The sequence below is a fragment of the Schistocerca cancellata genome, chromosome 6, assembly GCF_023864275.1.
Source record: "Schistocerca cancellata isolate TAMUIC-IGC-003103 chromosome 6, iqSchCanc2.1, whole genome shotgun sequence".
NCBI classification, from domain to species: Eukaryota; Metazoa; Arthropoda; class Insecta; order Orthoptera; family Acrididae; genus Schistocerca; species Schistocerca cancellata.
In genome coordinates, this window is record NC_064631.1 from 604,027,810 (window position 1) to 604,047,956 (window position 20,147).

Sequence of the window (20,147 nt, forward strand, 5' to 3'; positions counted from 1 at the left end):
AAAGAGATGTCATTGTACTCAGATATGTCTGTCGTCACCTCACCCAAGCCATGACCCGGATGCACTGGTGACAAGCTTACATGTATCTTGTACACATTATAACTGCCTATGCATATAACAAAGGAGGAGTGAAGACAATTACTGCTCTAGATGAACAACAAGACTGGTATCACTCTGCTTGCTGTATGGAAGTACGAGTAATATGGCTATAGATTAGCCGAGAACCTTAGATCTCAAGTTTGATGCTCTCCTTTCAGTTGGCTAAATTACCCCATTCTTGGGGATGTGGATCATCTAATGCACCTAAATCAAAGGTTTTACATATTATGGCTTAGATGTTTTGCTTCTTTTTATTTGTGAAGTATCTTCAGTGGTCTGTTATACATCGATCAGTCAGAACATTATGACCTTGTATCTGACAGCCAGTATGGCCACATTTGGCGTGGATAACAGTGGCATTGCTTCATGGCATGGAAGCAATGAGGCCTTGGTACATCACTGGAGGGAGCTGGCACCACATCTGCACACACAGGTCACCTAATTCCTGCAAATTCCAGGGAGGAGGACAATGAGCTCTGACACCACGGTCAGTCACATCACAGAAGTGTTCGATCAAGTTAAGATCTGGTCGAGTCTGGGGACCAGCACATCAACTGGAACTTGCCACTGTGTTCCTTGAACCACTCCATCACACTCCTGGCCTTGAGACATGGCGCATTATCTTGTCGAAAAATGCCACTGACATCGAAAAACACGATTGCTGGGAAGGGGTTACATGGTCTGCAATCAGGATATGATACTCCTTGGCTTTTCGAGCTCCACTGGACCTACAGATGGCCACATGAATGTTCCCCAGAGCATAGTTGAAATGCCACCAGCTAGTCTCCTTCCTATAGTACAGATGTCAAATAGCTGTTCCACTGGAAGATGACAGATTCATTCCCTCCCATTGGCACGATGAAGAAGGTATCGGGATTCATCAAACTGTGCAACACTCTGCCACTGCACCAATGTCCAGTTCTGATAGCCACATGACCATTTCAGTCATAGTTGCCAATGTCATGGTGTTAACATTGTCACATGCGTGGGTCGTGGGCTGGAGGCCCATCGTTAGGAGTGTTCGGTGCACTGTGTGTTCAGATACAATTATACTCTGCCCAGCATTAAAGTCTCATGTTAGTTCAACCACAGTTCGCCACCTGTCCTGTTTTATCAGTCTACCCTTATCTGCAATAAAGGGTGGCCGCCAAACCCCATGACGTCTCGTCGTGATTTCATCTTGATTTCACCACATGTTGAAGACACTCACCACAGTGCTCCTCGAACACCCGAAAACTTGTGTAGTTTCTGAAATGCTCATGCCAAAACCTCCGGGCCACCACAATCTGCCCTCAGTCAAACTCAGACAGATTGGGCGCCTTCTCCACTCTACACACAGAGGGCACATTCACTGATACTACAGGCACCATGCATGTGTCTGACTAGCAGTCATTCCTTGCCAGGAGACACTGCTGTCGACTGAATGGGTTTATATCAATAGCAGGTCACTGGTCATAATGTTCTGGCTGATCAATGTACTTGTTTGTTTTTGTACACAATAACTGCATCATATAATAATTATAAATTTGTTACTAAATTAGTTTTTTTGTTATCCTCTTGTTGTTAGGTGAGATACAATTTTCATGAGGTTAAATAACATTTTGTTTCTACTTATGATCTGTGATCTTGTTAGTGCATATATGATGTCCTGGAGTTGTACTTAGTCAGTCCGTTTCCTCAGAACGTCTGATTTTTGGCATTTTCCAACATATATCAACTTAACACCTTACATTCACTGTCCACCATTTTTTGGTTTAGTGTGTCTGAAAAATGATAAAAATGGGACAACATATGTATGCAGACCAACTAAGTACTTCAGGACAGGACATATGCACTAATAAGATCATATATCCTACATATAAACAAATAACAATTTAACCTCATGAAAATTGTGCTACAAAAAGCTGCTTCTCATCATACAACAAAAGAATAACAAAAAACTGTGGTGTGGTAATAAATCTGTAAGTGTTAGACAAAACAATTATTTTATACGAAAATTAATGTGTTACAAGCCACTGAAAATACTTTGCAAATAACAGGAGGCAAAACACTTACAGCACAATACAAACAGCCTTTTATTTAGTTGCGTTAAACAAACCACATCTCATCAAATGTAGAAGCAACTGCAGAATAAACAAAACCATAAATAACTTTCCTAGTATTGTATGCTTATGTAGCTACTTTTCCTGGCCTTAAATGAGTTGAAATGATCACTACCAATTTGCTGTTTGTATCTGTCAGTTCAAAGAATTAGATTCACTCAACTAAGCCAATTTCTTTCTGGCTAGTCCCATTTTCAAGCGTTGTAGTGCACTCATGCAGCTTTTCTTTCTGAATTGTTTAGTCTGCTTTCCATCTTGCATAAGAACTTTGATACAATCAGTGGCATGCACTTGTGATTACCTTTTTCAGGTTTTTTCCATTGTCTTTTTGTATGAGACTAAATACCGCTATCAGCAGAGTGATTCAATATAGTTTTTGTCTGTTGTCCAATAGCTGTTGCTGCTAGGTAATGACTATTAGCAAATGTGGTGCTGAACGTATTTAAATGTTTGGAGGTAGCTGGTTTAAAGCCAATGGGTGAAAAAGAAATTATTCTAGGATTTGGCCAGCAAAGTAAGAAGAAGCGGCAGCATTAAGTTCCTGATCAGCATATTTTACACCAATATACTGGATTACCTTACAAAACCTGTCCACTGTGCCTTCGTGTCTCATGCAATGAGAGGTGTGACAACTACTGATGATGATCCATCCACAGTATGAGGATCATCATCATCAGCAGCAGCAGCAGCACCACCGGATTTTTCCCATAAATGTTAGAAGTTCAAAGTTTTTTGTACCATCGTCAAGTATGTTAAACATTACACTGTTTAAATAGTACTCCTGGGTGACATGCGATGGGTGAAGTTCATCAGCAGATGCCCTTTAGTCACCAGAAGTGCGGCATGGAGCTATCAACACCACACGGACTGCGTAAAGGGGGCTCTCAGAACAGTAAACAACATGAGCTGTTAAAGAACATGCAAGACAATAATGACTAATGTTGATATTGAAAAATTTTGAATAATCTGAATTAGTGTGAGTTAGACTCCTCTCAGAGCAGATGTTTGTAGTGGAATCCTCAATAAATGTTCACAGTTACTTTAACTTATTGAAAACCATTCTCAAAAAGTATAAACAGAAAAATAATTATTAAGTAATATTTTAAGAAGAATTCCATATCAAAGATCTTTACTGTTTTGCAACTTGGAACCCTTTCATGTGGTGACCGTTGTGAAAAATGAATCTGCAGTGAGGTAATTCACTTTGGAATTTTTTTTAAGAAGATTGAAATATTATAAAAAAGGGAGAAATGATTTACTGAAGAATACTTTACTTAGTAGTGCAGATAATATAACTACGTATGTGAGCACTGCCATACAGTGAGGAAAGCTAGGCATCTGCATGACATAAAAGGGACTAAAAGCTTTGTGATTCCATTGAATGTGATATAAAATTTAAGACTGGATTTTATGTTTCGCCTCTAAAGTGAATTAAGACATCATTTTAAAGCAATGGTGAAGTATTGTTATTACATGGTGTGAAATACATACATACAACATTTACACCATTAAGGAATTAACGTTAACCAGAAGAGACATAAAAGAATATTTAATACATTAAGATATTTTTAAATGCCACATATTTTGAACTTGAATTTATTTTAAAATATTCAATATGAATTTTTAAAAAAAAGTACTGCTATACATTATTCAGCAACATTTAGCAATCAATGTCAAATAAAAATTTTCTGCATACTGTATTTCATTTTGACTATTCTTAAACACTGGAAAGTAAAATGCTTATCATCAAAGCTACATACAGTGTTTTGGCCTGCACTAATTCTGTGACATGGTTGTCCATCAGTCTACACGAAGAATAGTTTGAGAAAATGGTGACAGAGAGCACAGTGAACATCCTCACCCACCTCAGTGGTAATTGGCAACCTGCACTTCACAGTTAGCAGTCAAACACAGAGCGGCCAGGAGGTGCAGTCAGCAACCAACTATGACAGGAGGGTGTGCGAGGCAGTTGCAGATGAGACGCAGATGCATTCTGCAGCATCTACAAACTCTTTAAGTGGGGCTTGCTATATACAACCCAGTGGATAGTGTTTCTTTGTGATGTGTAAGATATTAACAGTAAATGATCTTTACTTGCTTTGTCTGCATTATTAATTAATTAATGAAATTCCACAAATAACTTCACTGTTTATGTAGAACAATGTCTAAATAAATCAACTGTATATCTAGATATTCAACTGACAAGGTCAGTGTCATAATTGCAACTAAGAATTCATTGCACAGTAACCACTTAACAGTGAAGTTGTTTATGGAATTTCATTAATTAGTTAATGATGCAGAAAAGGAAGTAAATATCATTTACTGTTACTATCTTTTTTATTTAATTTCAATACCAATTCTGTGACTTTAGTTGTAAGGAGGCCAACAGTCATCACTCTCAAAGAGGGAAATGTAACATTAGAAAAAATTTTGCAAGTGATTTCATTGCAGTAAACACAAATGAATGAAATGTATAATACATTTTAGCAGGTGATTTTAAATCAATCAACAGAAATAAAAGCAGAAATGAACAAAAATTTTCTCAAATAGATGAAAGGTTTTCTAGCAAAATAGGTAATAGATTTGCTCAGATGAATAAAACACTGTTTGAGATAATGTCTCATTCACATGGAAGGATGGACAAGCTAGAAAGGAGGTCGTAATTAGGATTATAACAAGGAAAGGAAATATATGGTGGTCTAAAACAGTCTGAAAAGCTTCTAAGATCATTGCAGGGGAGGCTGTGCTGAGAAATAATTGATAAGAAAAAAACTGGATATGATGCTCCATTTCTTAGATACTTATTGTTCAAATGGTCATTACTAGTTAAAATGTGCCCTTTTTTGGAAGTGTTAAATTAAACAAAAGCTATGCTTGTTCAGTTTGAGGAAACTAAACAAAAAACATGTTTGGAAATAATGTCTCCAGAAGGCTGCTTGAATTTGCATCTGTGATGACAGGAATGGTTAAATTCAATGATAAATAACGCAGAAACGACACAATGTATTGAATTCCCCCCCCCCCCCCCCCCCCTTAACAGTTATTTCTCAGCACAACCTCCCGTTCAACACCATTGCAAGCTTTTCAGACTGTTTATGACCACCCTGTATATGAACCTCTAGAATTAATGGAAGAAAGATTGGAAAAGAAAGTAGGATATTTCCACATAATTAAATCTGTACAGAATATTTTAGTGAATAGGAACAATTAGGTGGAAAGTTAATTTAGAAAGCATCACAAATAAGAAAGTTGAAACACTTTCTGTAATTAGAAATGAGATGGAAGAATGGCTAGAGAAAGTACAAGCTAGTATGTAATCCTCTGATGTGAAGGAAATTATAATAATAATCATTTATTAGGTAAGTTACTAACTTCAGTGCAAGGGTTATTTCACATAATAGTCACGTAGTAAAACAGCTTCCAGTAAGGACTTTGGGTAGAAAGCAAGTGCAGCCTGGTCTCAAAGCCATGGTTGCAGCTGGCAGAGCCCAGTTGCCTCACTGTCTGGTGTTGTAATGCTATTTCTGGCTTCCAGTGATGACGAGTAATCCCTGCCTTAAAATTCAGACTTGTTTATATGACTCCGACGCCCATTTATTTCACTGAAACGTAGCACCTAGTCATGCTGCCATAAAAAGAGACTCATGTGTATGAGTTCACACTTTTCATTATTCAGAGTCAATTGCCACTTTTTGCACCATACAGATATGTTGTCTAACTCAATTTGCAATTGATTTTGATCATCTGATGACTTTACAAGATGATAAATGACTGCATTATCTGCAAACAATCTAAGAGGGTTGCTCAGATTGTCTCCTACATCGTTTATGTAGATCAGGATCAGCAGAGGGCCTGTAACATTTCCTTGGGGAATACCAGATAATACTTCTGTTTTACTCTATGACTTTCTGTTAGTTAGTACAAACTGTAACCTTTCTGATGGAAAATCGTGAATCGAGTCACACAACTGAGGCGATACTCCAGAGCCAGAAGATTTGACAGAGGACACTTGTGAGGAACAATATCAAAAGCGTTCTGGAAATTTAAAAATATGGAATCATTCATTCTGGGATATGGAATTAAGTCCATTATAATTATCCGGGCTGTTATGCCGTGGTCAGTTGATGAATTCTGTCTCAATTCCCAATGTTTCATCCCCGTCTGCGGAGGACATCTTCAAGGGGGTCTGTAGCTCGATGGAAGGTCCAACACACCCACTGGCTCGCTACTGACTGAGTCCATCTGCCTCATCTGCCATCTCTGCCATTCCGAAGGTCTCCTTCTCTGCCGAAGGTGCCATTAAGCTTTTTGTTCATAACCCTGGGCATGGGTTCCTTTTCTGTGTGTGAAACATCTTAGCCATAAAGAACGCTTGGTATCAGAAGAAGGAAACTCATAAAGTTATGAGATTCAGCTGGTATGGTAAGCTTAGGATTATGATAGACTTCATCATCACTGATAGAAAAGCTGGTCAGTATGTTATAGATGTTAAAGTCATACCCAGTGAGTGCCTAATAGCAACCACCGGCTATTAACTGCTGACCTAAAAGATGTTCAAGTGCCAAAATTTAAACAAAAGAGAACACCAAAGATTAAGACTTGGTTATTGAAGGATGTGGAAAAGAATAGAAAGTGTAAAGCACAAACAGCAGCCAAATTACCCAAAACTGAGAAAGAGGGAGTAGAAGAAGAACGGTCTGTATTCAAAGAAACCTTTGTTAGAGAAGCCCCTACTCACCATATAGTGGAGATGCTGAGTTGCAGATAGGCACAAATAAAAAGACTCTCATAATATTGTACAATCCATCCTGGATTTCCCATTATTTGATTTGTTACAGACGCCACAGACATCTGTGGAAAAACAAGTGCCACACCAGAAGAGAAGGGAACACCTAGGTGGAATGATTGGAAGAAAAGGAAAAGTGCTGTGAAAGCTTTACTGCAAGATTAAAGGAAGGCTGTCAGGGAAGTGGGAAATTACTATAAAAAGTACTAAAGAGCAAACAAAATGAATATGTACATATCCTTGCCCTGGAAATGGATAACAGTAACTTAATACGAACAGAGAAAGGGATCAGGGATGAAATGAAAAAGTACTTCAACATGCTGTTACATGGAGATGGGGACAACACAACCATCAACAACTGTAGAGAAATTAACGAAGTTCAAACTAACAGACACCCATTAACATGACGTGAGGTAGAAACAGCATTAAAGAGCATGTAGAATGGAAAGTCGACAGGCTTTGATAATCTCAGCTCAGACATGATAAAGGCAGCTGGTATATCAGGTTGAAAGTGGCTATATAGAGTGTTATCAGTGGTTTGGAAAGAAAACAAAATCCCAGAGGACTGGAGTAAAGGAGTCCTCTTACATCTGTTCAAAAAGGGCAATCGACGAAAATTTGGAAATTACAGAGGCAACACTCTGCTGTCACACATCTTTACGCTGCTAGAAAAGATCATAGAAATGAGAATTAGAAAGGTAGTAGAACCTTCACTTGAAGAACAACATGGATTCAGTCTAAGATACTATGGATCTTATTTTTGCAGTACAAATGTCGACAGGAAAGTACTGGGAATACAGAAGAAATCTCGTGATTATACTTGCCATTGAAAAAGTGTATGACAGTGTTCCTCACAACAAGATATGGGAATGTTTGGATGTCCTAAAAGTACCAAAGTACCTTATTGACACAGACAAGATGCTACACCAAAAGTGTTACAGTTGTGTTCAGACAGGTTTGAAACAAAGAGAAGTGTCCAACATGGAAGTGCCCTATCACCACTCCTGTTTGTAATACCAATGGACAAGATCATAAAATCTGTCAAGAAAGTTGACATCAAACCGAATGCCCAGCTTTTTGATGATGATTTGATAGTATGGGGAGAGATAAAAGCTGAAGCACAGAATAAATTTAATGATTGGAACAACAGATTCAAAAATTTGGACTGAAAACAAGTAAAACAAAGACAGTAGAAATGACTATCATCAGGCAATGAACAACTTCAAATATATTTCTAGAGGGAGCCAAAGTAGGATCTGCTTTACATTTCAAGTACCTAGGAAGCATGACCTCAAAAGACAATACCATTAAACAGGAAATATTTAGCAGGACACATAAAGCATCCAATTTTTACATCCAAATCAGAACTCTTCTCTGGCATGATAAAATTCCATGAAAATCAAAAGAGACCATGCACCACATCTACTTTGTACCAGTCCTAACATATGGTTTAGAAACACGGACCCTACTAAACAAAGAATTCAGCAGAATTCAGGCAATAGAAATAAGATTCATTAGAACTATGAATCAAACAACGAGAAAGGATAAAATCAGGAATGAAGTGAACAGAAAAGTAGCTGGTATTTACCTTCCTGGTACTAGTGTCATAAAGAAATGCAGGCTTCAGAGGTATGGGCACATAATGAGAATGAACAGCCAAAGACGTGCCAAAAGGTATTTCAACCCGAGCCTCATTAGGAAGAAGACCACAGGGAAGAGCAAGAAAATGCTGGATAGAGACAGTAAGGTCAGATGTGGAGAAGAAAGGACACAAATGGGGAGGTGTCCTGGAACAGAAGATCTGTGAAGACAGAGCGAGATGGCAAGCGCTTGTACACCACACCCAGGAAACTGGAGTTGGAAAATGATGATGATGAAAAATACTCACCATATAGAGGAGATGCTGAGTTGCAGACAACAAAAAGACTGTTACAATATAAGCTTTCGCCCAACAAGGTCTTTGTTGAAAACAGAACAAACACACACACACACACACACACACACATATACACGCACACGCACGTGCGCGCGCAAATGCGACTCATACACACATGACTGCAGCCTCTGGCAGCTGAAGCCAGACTTAATAATGTTGTTACATTCCATCCCGGATTTTCCATTGTTTGATTTTTGTCGTAAAAGATATACTGAGTTTCAAATATTACATATGGTCAGATTTTTTATACTTTGATGACAAGTTACTCATAGAAATAATTTTGTGGTGGTTAACACTGTTTGATGTCTTAAGGTATCAATTACAGTGATGATATGAAGATGGTTGTTGGTCAGTCAGACTGGTTACCTAGTTACTATTTGACTGCACTAAGTAATTAATGCAGGTTGATGTGTTGTTTACCTGAAAACGTAAATTTCTGCATTCTCTGTAAGACTGTCAAAGGGAGGAAGGTCAAAAGTTTATGATCTTATCAGTATTAAAGTTATTAAAGAGAAATAACCTGCTAAGTTGGAGGAGGCTGGGAGGAAGCAGCTGTAGTATGTTCAAGTAATTGATTTATGCAAATCACAGGAAACATAAATCGAGATAAGCAATTGGACATCTTTCCTTTAAATGAGACATGTGTTCCAACCACTGGACCAATTCTGTGCCCTACACAATCGTGGTGAGGGTGTATTGATAGAAACTCTGTTAACTCAATTCCCATGTGCTGACAAATAATTATAAGAAGTAGATGTTATGATATAGTTTCTCTTTAATCCGTACTGTGCCCCTTTAAATTGCCCTGTGTGTGTGTGTGTGTGTGTGTGTGAGAGAGAGAGAGAGAGAGAGAGAGAGAGAGAGAGAGAGAGAATATATCTTGACTTAACATTGGAAGAATTCAGCCATATTTCTTGAAACATAATCTCTTTTTCCCAGTACGTCATGAAAAAAAGATGTTACTTACCCTCCAAGGAACTTATGACATTTCTTGCATTCTTTGCTATGACTTTTATCCACTCATAACCATGTTTAACAACAATATCAATGGACAGTTTTTTAGTGCCTGTTTCAAGTTCCACTGAAAATGCTTCAAGAACTGCAGTAATATCGTCATGAAGTTTCATCACAGATATTAATGCCTCATACCAAGTAATGTTGGATGTCAGAGCATGCTCCATTTTTGCATGCCCTGAATTCAAAACCTGAAACATTTTGACAGCTTCATAATAAAAATATAAAAGGAATAATTTGTTAGACAACTAATAAGCTCATTATTGTAAATTAAGTTTTACACTGTGTATTGCTTAATCTTTGTTAGACTTGAATATCAGCCTTTTCACCACAAATATTGCATTGATACAGTATAGAGATTAAGCTTCTATGATCTGCTTGTGTTTTGTAAGTGAAATATTTTTTAAACCCAGTATACATGAAGTAAATAGCCGTTACAATACAGCTTCAAGTATCTTTACATATTCCTCTGTTGACGATTATTATTATTTTTTAATGACATTCATTCAACAGATATTGTGATTGACTTATCATACTGTAATGTAGAAGGTATACTGTGGGGATTTTCTGTAACTTTGGTAAAGCTTTTCACAGTGTAAAACGTAACACATTAGCACAAAAACTCACTCCCACATGATGTCAAAAACAAACCACTACATTGGCCTGGATTTCACTTAAATAACAGGAAACAAAGAGTTGCCTTAACAGGTGCTGGTGAAAGAACAAAATCAGAATACTGAACTGTTATGTATGGCATTCGCTGGGGCTGGATTATTGGACCACTGATCTTCATGGTGTACATTAATGATCTACCAGCATCAGCTAATAACAAAGCAAATAGTGTGTTGGCTGCTGCTGATACAAATTACAACTGAAATAATAACACAGCAAGTACACAAAGCAAACAAAGCAAATAGTGTGTTGGCTGCTGCTGATACAAATTACAACTGAAATAATAACACAGCAAGTACACAAAGCAAATCAAAGCCAATAGTCTATCATTAAACCTTTCAAAAACAACTCTAATGCAGTTTCCAACAGCAAACACACTACCTGTTCTTGAAATAAATATTGTTGAGGAAAAAACTTAAAAACTCGACATATAATTTCTAGGAATATAAATAGATAATTGGCTATGATGAAATGAATATATTAAGCACCTGCTCAAGAAACTAATATCAGTAGTGTTTTGCACTAAGAAATGTTTTACCCCATATTGAGAGGGAAATAATAATTGAGTTATATTTTGGAGATTTACTCTATCTTTCCTCTAATGTATAATATTCCGGGTAAATGCTGCAAAATTGAAAATCATTTTTAGACTACAAAAAAGAGCTGTGAGGTTGATCTGTGAAGTTACAAATTGGACAGCTACTCTCTGATGACATTTGCAATCAACAGTAAAACATTTTTCCAAACTAACTGTGACATTCACAAACAAAAGGCAAGGCAGATGCAAAGCCTTCACAAAGACTCAATAACTAAAAATGTTTTACAAAGTGATGACCAGTTTCTGTGGCTTAACTGCCATCTTCAGAACTGAGAACAGACAAACCAAAAGAAAAATTGGCTTAAATAACAAAGTTGTGTAAAAATAGTTACTGGCTTACTTTTTTAAAAAATTTAACATACCACAGATGATGCAGTGGTGTTGTATACTGTGAGTGCATTTATAATACTACATGCCCTATATTAATTCTCTATTTTTTTTAAAAAAAAGGAAGGTAATAGAAATTTTTACATTACTTTGTTACTTAAGGCAATTTTTTTTTTTTTTTTTTCCTCAGACCTGAAGGTGGTAATTTAGCTACTGAGACTGGTCATCACTTTGTAAAAAACTTTTGATGTTAAATGTGACTGAGATAATATATAGAAAATTTTTGATTGTATTAAAAAGTTTTACTGGAAGTTTTTGAAATTTCTATATTTTACATTTGATTATCTGCTTATGATTGCTTTCTCTTATTCTGTCACTGTCAGATATATTCAGACTTGATAATTCTCAATATAGTATGAAAAGCAGTTATCTAGTCTGGAATATGGATTTTCAATAAACTTCCACTGAACACAAACAAGGACACCAACAACCCTTATATGATTAACAGCAAGCTGAAACAATTTCTCAAGCTATATGATATGTAAAACATATATCATATTATAACTGATATTCTAATATTGCTTGTTGTGATGTATATAATACTGCGTGCCCTATACGTACAAATTGGGCAAAATAAAACTGGTCCAAAACTGTTAATGGTAACTGGTATGTCCAGAAACTGGTTAATCCATATGTGGATCAACTCACAGAGGATAAATGACTGTATGGATATTTTCAGCAAAATATAGCAATAGCATGTACCACCTTGGCAACCTAGTAAAGAGTGCAGGAGGTGTTTTTGGTGAACAGAATACAATCAAAAGAGACAATGAAGTCACCTGCCCATCTCAATCACCTGACCCCTCCCCCTGTGATTTCTGCATGTGGTGCAAAACTTAAGGGTCAGGTTCACTCACGTAATCCTCACATACTGCAAGAGCTACAGCGAACATTGAAAATGATACTGCTCCTATCCCCCAGGCAGACCTGTTATGTGTGTGTCACAGTTTGATAAATCAAGTACAGTACTGTGTCAGTATTATCAATGACTATTTCCAGGTTCTTCTGTGATATTTATTAATGAGGGTCAGTCCTGCATCAGTTTTATTGTAAATATTTTCTGGACCAGTTTATTTTGACCACCTTGTCGTAGAAGCCCTGGGTGGATGGCCTCAACAGTGACAGGGTCGAGTTAAGGTGGTGGGTTGATATCAGGGTGTTGTCTGGTGGTGACTCAAGAGACCACCATAAACAGTCACCAGTTTTATTAGAAAACAAGCTCAGCAATCGTAGTGTCATTCCACAGTAGCAAACTGCCTCAGTGCATGTGGACAGTAGTGCGGAGGCAACAAGCAGCCAGCAGTCGGATGGTGGCCAGGTCAGAATGCTGGCATGAGACGGCTGTGGCAGCACACACACCATCCCATCACAAATCTGCAGCTCGGGGCAAGGTGCACCTGCAGACGCAAAATCCCACTATGATTCTTGCAAAGGAAGATAGCCAAGCCACCGGTGGTGGTGTCTGTCCTTGTGGGTGGTGCCTTATGGTGTCAGTTTGCTTGCACAAGTACAGGCAGACGGGCAGCTGCACTACTCCATTCATGAAATGAATGGCTGCCCTCCTAGGTTGAAGTCCAGTTGTAGCTGAAGTGCACCCTGAGGTGGCCAAACAGGCAGAAGGCACCAAGTCCAATGGAGTGGACTTTAAACCAGAAGTCAACTTTTCGGTCGTGGAACCCAGGGCTCATGATTTACATCTACATCTACATAAATACTCTGCAAGCCAACCTGCAATGCGTGGCGCAGGGTACCCTGTTCTATTACTTGTCATTTCCTTTATTGTTCCACTTGCAAATAGAGTGAAGGAAAAATGACTATCTATATGTCTCTGTATGAGCCGAAAATTCTCGCATTTTAGCTTCGTGGTCCTTACATGGAATGCATGCTGGTGGCAGTAGAATTGTTCAGCAGTCACAAATGCTGGTTCTCTAAATTTTCTCAACAGTGTTTCTCAGAAAGAACATCACCTTCCCTCCAGGGATACCCATTTCAGTTCTGGATGCATCTCAACTTACATGTTGTTCAAACCCACCAGTAGAAAATGTAGCAGTCTGCCTGTGTGTTGCTTCAATATCTTCCTTAAATCTGACCTGGTACAGATCCCAAACACTTGAGCAGTACTCAAGAATAGGTTGCACCAGCATCCTACATGCAGTCTCCTTTACAGGTGAACCACATTTTCCTAAAATTATTCCGATACACCGAAGTCAACCATTCACCTTCCCTACCAACCCTGTGGTTGGCACTGAGAGACTGTGATCCCTTTGACTAAAAATTATGGATATTTATACAGGTATATTGCCCACTAGTTGTGCCAACACATTGCTTCCAACCAAATACATGGAAACAAGGTGAGTAGGTGTGTCAACTCGCTTGTTATTGCCATGGTTGGTTTGTCTTTCTGTTGCATCACTGGTACTGTGAGTGCTGGCCCCTGGTCCACAATATGGAAACAGGCTGTTGAAATTGCTGCATCTCCTGCTATGGTGTTTGTCTCATTCTGCACCTACTGGCATCTGTGGTCCATTAGTGGTAGCTGTGGCAGTGCTGCTATTTTACTTAGTAGTGCCAAAAAATAACAGCACCACTACATTACATCCCTCCTCTAGCAGATCCAGTCCCTGAATCTTAACTCAGGGTAGTTTTGTAAAGACTCAGCATATACTTCCACAGTGGTGTGCAATGCATTTTTCTTATGTCCATTCTGTTTGAACCACAAGGTTAAGCCTATAGCATCAGCCCACTGGCTTTCTATTTACATGATCTACAATTTTCTTAAGTAATAATTTATCAACTAAAAGAATAATGCTACCAAAATCCTCTCTTCCGTTGGATATCCCTTAAAAATCTTTAGTACAATCTTCCATTTATTTAACTTGATAACCTTAATTATGAATGCACATAACACTATCACTAGCTGCAATAAATACAAATCAAACTAAAAGTAACACTGTTAGACTCTTCCACTCTTACAAATTCTCATAACATATCGTTTCTCATTTAATCATATTCTGCACCCAACAGGTTGTCCATCTTACTAGTATCTGGTGTATGGGAATCACATTGGTGAATGGCTCTCCACCTAAGGTAGATGAAGGGTACAGAGAACTGAGTAAGGTGCTGGATATGGTGATGCTCATTGTCACAACTGTATGTGCTGCAGCATCTGATTCGCAGAAATACGCCTCTCCTGGGATGGAGGTGGTTCATGGAGAGGATGAGGTTAGGTTCCAGAGAACTATGCAGGTAAGTCAGGTTCTGCACTAGGAATACCCTTAATGGTTAATTCAGCCAGTACAACAGTGGCCAAGTTATGTTCATCCTGGTGATTGGCCAGATGCTGGAGAGTCACTCCCACTATATCACAAGTTGTCCTGTTGATCAGCAACCTACTGCTGCGCAGCTCCAATCACATTGCCCCTCCCAGTCTCCCTTCCGTGTAGCAAATTGCTACTGCTACTATGGCATCATACACAGAGTATATCTGATGTAGCCCCAATAGTTAAAATAGGGTTGTGGCTCTAGGACATCCCATGAGCACCCCTGGCTGTCCATCTTGCCTAAGAACAACTAAACCTCCTATGTGCCCATGCCAGTCTGGATCACTGGTAAATTCCATAACTGTCAGAGAGAACAAGTGACCAAATTCATGAACAGGTCAACACCGGCCCTGGTAAGCAGTTTGCCAACCATCTACAGGGAGCAGCATGTCACAGCCATTATGTCATCTGTTCATTTCCTGCAGCCAGGGCTACCTGTGAAATCAGTCATGTGATTCACAAACTAAGCTGCAACCACTGTGCTGCTTTCTACATGGGCATGAGAACGAACTTGCTGTTCCTTTGGACATGCAAGCACATCATAAGGAACACTGCACCGTACTTCTGAACAACACAGGCACTTCAATAGCATATTTATTCACTGACACCAGAAAGGCAACCTTCAATTACAATGTCTCATCCCCTGGGAATACACATCATGAATGTTTGCATTAAGATTGTAGACAAACAGTTGATGACATATGGAGCTTTTTGATCTGCCTTTGGAGCATGCTAGGGTAGCCAAATGGTAAGGTGACTGCTTGTGGTAAGTGGGAAATATGGGTTTGACTTCTGGTCTGACACATATTTTCATTGTCATCAATCCTTCATAGAGCTGATGGTTGTCCATAATCCACTAGAGATGATGGTTGTCCATAATCCACTTAATGTATGCAAACATGCTGTATATCTGTGTGAATGGCCATAAACATACCACCTGCTGAATACAATGTGCTCAATTCAATGACAGTCTGTGCCACCTGGATCCTTCCTACCAACACAAGCTTTTCTGAATTCTGCAGGTGGGGACTCGCCCTGCAATACACCCAATGTTTCCATAAACCCTCTGGCATCAACCTTCGCTATTCCCTTTCCATTACTCACCTACCACCTTCCTTACTCCCACTCCAGCACTACATAGCCTTCCATTCCACCAATGCTCTGGGCTTATTGTAGTCTGTACATTGTCCACTGTCGGCTATGTACAGCTTGACTATCACTTGGTATCATGATCTCATCTGCAGCCAGCCCTTTTGTCCTGTGGCTTCACCAGTTTCACACTTGGGTACCGACGCATACAGTGATATCTGGCTACTCGTACATATGGCAATCTTTTATTTTTTTTTATTTTTTTGGACAGATCCTTATACCAAATTTCCTATTCCAAAGTCACTCAGGTATGAGTAGATCACATAACTAATGATGAAGTATTGAATAGAATTGGGGAGAAGAGGAGTATGTGGCACAACTTGACAAAAAGAAGGGACCGGTTAGTAGGACATGTTCTGAGGCATCAAGGGATCACAAATTTAGCATTGGAGGGCAGCGTGGAGGGTAAAAATCGTAGAGGGAGACCAAGAGATGAATGCACTAAGCAGATTCAGAAGGATGTGGGTTGCAGTAAGTACTGGGAGATGAAGAAGCTTGCACAGGATAGGGTAGCATGGAGAGCTGCATCAAACCAGTCTCAGGACTGAAGACCACAACAACAACAACAACAACAACAACAACATTTTTTTTAAGCCACTTATTATTTTCCGCTGCTCGGACAGATCCTTATACCAAACTTCCTATTCCAAAGTCACTAAGGTATGAGTTAACAGAAGCACAAAGGCATCCAGTGAAGCAGTGATTGCAGTATAAGCAGTAATGTCTCTTCACAGTCAGAATAATTATGCAAACAGATAATTTTTCAGTCTTTGCCAGCATTGTTATACAAAGAAATTTCTATTTTTTTTTCTTTCTTAAAGACAAGGTGAAGTTAAAGTTTCACATTACAAATTTCACACACTATTGTATCAAAACCTTTAAGTAAACATATTTAGGTGGAATAAAGATGCTGAAAAATATCTGTCTTAATACAGGGTGAGTCACATACTATGTAACACCCCTTTTATTTCAGGAATGGTTCCTGATATTGAAACAAGGTTTTCAGCAAATGATAGTACACTAAGGGGCTTGTACTTCAGTATGTGATAAAAAGTCCATTAAAAAGACAAGTGCAGTGATATAATGCTAGTTAATTTGAGGCTGAAAATGTTCTCAAAAGAATCCGAGGAACATCCTAAAGTTGAAATGCAAGTCAGCCAGAATCGGCTATTTGTGTTGCACACACGCTACATTGTTGTATCAAGCCTTTCAACTGTTTACTTCTCTGTACTGCAGAACTAGCAGGAAGTATGTTGCCAATTGGCAGGTCATTTTCACTTTGACATTTCTTGCATGCAGAGATGTACACCAGTGAGGAGAAGTTAGACATGCTACTTCTACACAGCAATTGGTGGCATGAGACGTATTGCCAACAAATGTGGGAGCAGCTAGGGGAGTGTCATCTACATCTTGCATCAACATAAATTCCACCCTTATCATCTGTCACTACATCAGGCTCTTGGCATATGTGATTTTGAAAGTTTTTTGTTGGTTTTCTCTGCATCACTTGGGATATTATACTTTGTTTTTCCCAAATTGTGTGCTCTTTACTGACATTGTAATGCTTATGAAGAACAGTAATGTAAATTTACATGACATGCACTACCTGGGTAGCTGAAAATGCATCCTGGTTTTGTCAGGTACAACAACTACAACCATGAAGCATAAACCTGTGCTGCAACATCATGGAAAATTCCATTGTGGGACCATACCTCATTCCAGGGATGTTAAATGCAAATACGTATGCACATTTTCATATGAACATTCTATCTGTTGTCCCAGAAGAAGAAGTTCCAAGCAACAGTATATGTGGTTCAAACATGATGGCTGCCCCGCTTACACTACCCATGTTGAAATTCAAGTGATGAATGAAAAGTTTCCTGACTGGTGGATAGGACAGAATGCTACAGTACAATGGTTGGCAAGGTCTTTTTATTTGACTCTTCTTGATTTTTTTCTATGTGGAGCACTGAAAAATTTAGTTTATCATGAAGCTCCAACTACACCAGACAACATGCACCATCAAAATTGCCTCAGCATGCAGTGGCCTATCATCCAATGTTTTTTGTCTGTTCACCTATCTTTTGAAAGTGATTGCAAATGTGCACTGCAATCAATGGTAAACAATTTGAGCATACACTTAAGTAAAGTGTAGCACTATGTTTAGTTGAAAAATGTACTTATTTTGTTGGTGATGGGTTCTCACTCATTCTCAATAAACTGTTTAGTTTATTTAAAGCATATTCCATTCAATTATAATTTTGTGTAATATCTGCAGACACATTTGTCTGACAGCAGTTGGTTTACTTTCAGAAGTGTTCTGGTGTCTGCAGATAAAGACCAGACAGACATCATTCTTTCTTTCTTTCCTTCTCCCCCCCCCCCCCCCCCCCCAACAAAAAAAAAATAATAATCTACTGAAGTTAATATAGTAGTTCCCTTTTCCCATTGAACAGAAGTGTTTTTTATTATGGAGTATGAGTGACCGACATTTCTGTTTTGCCCCTGACAAGTAAACACCAGTGGGGAGGGTTAAATGGAAAATAGCATGTCTAAACTCTAGTTTCCACAAAAACCTGGAAATGTACACACACGTGAAATAGTTTTTCTAAGCCCCTATTTGATGCACCACAAAATAGCATATGCTGTAGTTCCATATACAAAAATCATGACTGACCCTGTATCTACTTCATATAGGAAATGAGATTGGCATTGACCTGTCATGCTGCATATAACAACACAGCCTTGCATGAGAGATCTGCTTGGCAGTGTTTACATCACAACAGCTGACTCTGGCCACATTGCTTTCCAATTTTAGGACATTTCTTGGATGCTTTTGCAAAGAGTTTCAACCTCAGTATTAACAAGCACTATATCACTGTACTCAACTCTTGAAGCACTTTCGTATGTGACTATAAAAAGTATAACATCCTATTTAAAAAAATCATACTTACTTCAATATCTTGATCAATACAAGAGTTAAGGCACTGTATCACATATAAAAGTACAAGCGTCTCAGTGTACTGTCATTTGCCAGAAACCTCGAATCAATACCTGGAACCATTCACAAAATAAAAGTGGTATTATATCTTACGTGACTCACACTGTATATCATAGAATGCACATAATTCAAGGTACAGAGCAACATTTCTGAAAACAGAATAGACAATTTGTTAATTTTACATAACTCAATTTGAAAGAAGCCTTACCTTACAGTAATCCATCATGTTACTCTATTTCAATAGCTAATGCCATCAAAAGATGTAAATAAAACTTTTTTTCTTTTTCACATGCTACAAATGAAACATTAGCACAAAGACTGTAGGTCTATTGCTTATATGTGTAAAAAAGATATCAGAAATCTCTCTCTCTCTCTCTCTCTCTCTCTCTCTCTCTCTCTCTCTCTCATCGCTTGCCTTCTATGCTTGTGTAACAACTATTTGTAAGAATGGAGTTATATACTGTTTTTTGTCAAAGTTTAATGAGAGCCCATTTGCAGAGAATCATTTAATGATTTTCTGAAAAACATTGTTTGCAATTTCACCAGTTAATTCTTGTCTGTTGAGTGAGATAGCTATACTTGTATCATCGGCAAAAAGTACCAGCTTTGCATCTTTGTGAATATAGGATGGCAAGTCATTAATAATATATTAAGAACAGCAGAGGACCCAAGACCGAACCTTGCGGCACCCCATTCTCGATTGTTCCCCAGTATGATCCCCAGTATGAGAAATCACCAGTTTTTTGCATATTATGTGAACTGCTTATTTCAACTTCCTGCACTCTTCCAGTTAGGTATGATTTAAACCATTTGCGCACTGTCCCATTCATCCCACAGTACTTGAGCTTATCTAGAAGTATTCCATGAGTTACACAATCAAAAGCCTTTGAGAGATCACAATAAATCCCAATGAGTGACTTCCAGTCACTCAGAGCATTTAATATTTCATGAGTGAAAGTATATACAGCATTTTCCGTTGAAAAACCCTTCTGGAAACCAAATTGACATTTTGTTAAAACTTTATTTTTACAAAGGTGTGAAGCTACTCTATAATACATTACTTTTTCAAGAATTTTGGATAAG

The 20,147-nt window shown here is 38.4% G+C and overlaps 1 protein-coding gene across 5 annotated transcripts in view; it reads right to left on the minus strand.

Moving 5' to 3' along the window:
* Positions 1-20,147, minus strand: part of LOC126191360 (UPF0415 protein C7orf25 homolog) — a 142,195-nt gene that overhangs the window by 72,154 nt on the left and 49,894 nt on the right. For 2 of the 5 annotated variants that reach the window (XM_049932206.1, XM_049932208.1), the window contains exons 2-3: positions 19,018-19,117; positions 9,891-10,128 (exon numbers count right to left, since the gene is read on the minus strand). In XM_049932206.1, the coding sequence (XP_049788163.1) occupies positions 9,891-10,104 (214 nt within the window). In that variant the 5' untranslated portion in view covers positions 10,105-10,128; positions 19,018-19,117. Of the gene's footprint in view, positions 1-9,890; positions 10,129-19,017; positions 19,118-19,272; positions 19,416-20,147 lie in introns of those variants that run through there. The other 3 variants (XM_049932204.1, XM_049932205.1, XM_049932209.1) reach the window with 2 other exon arrangements.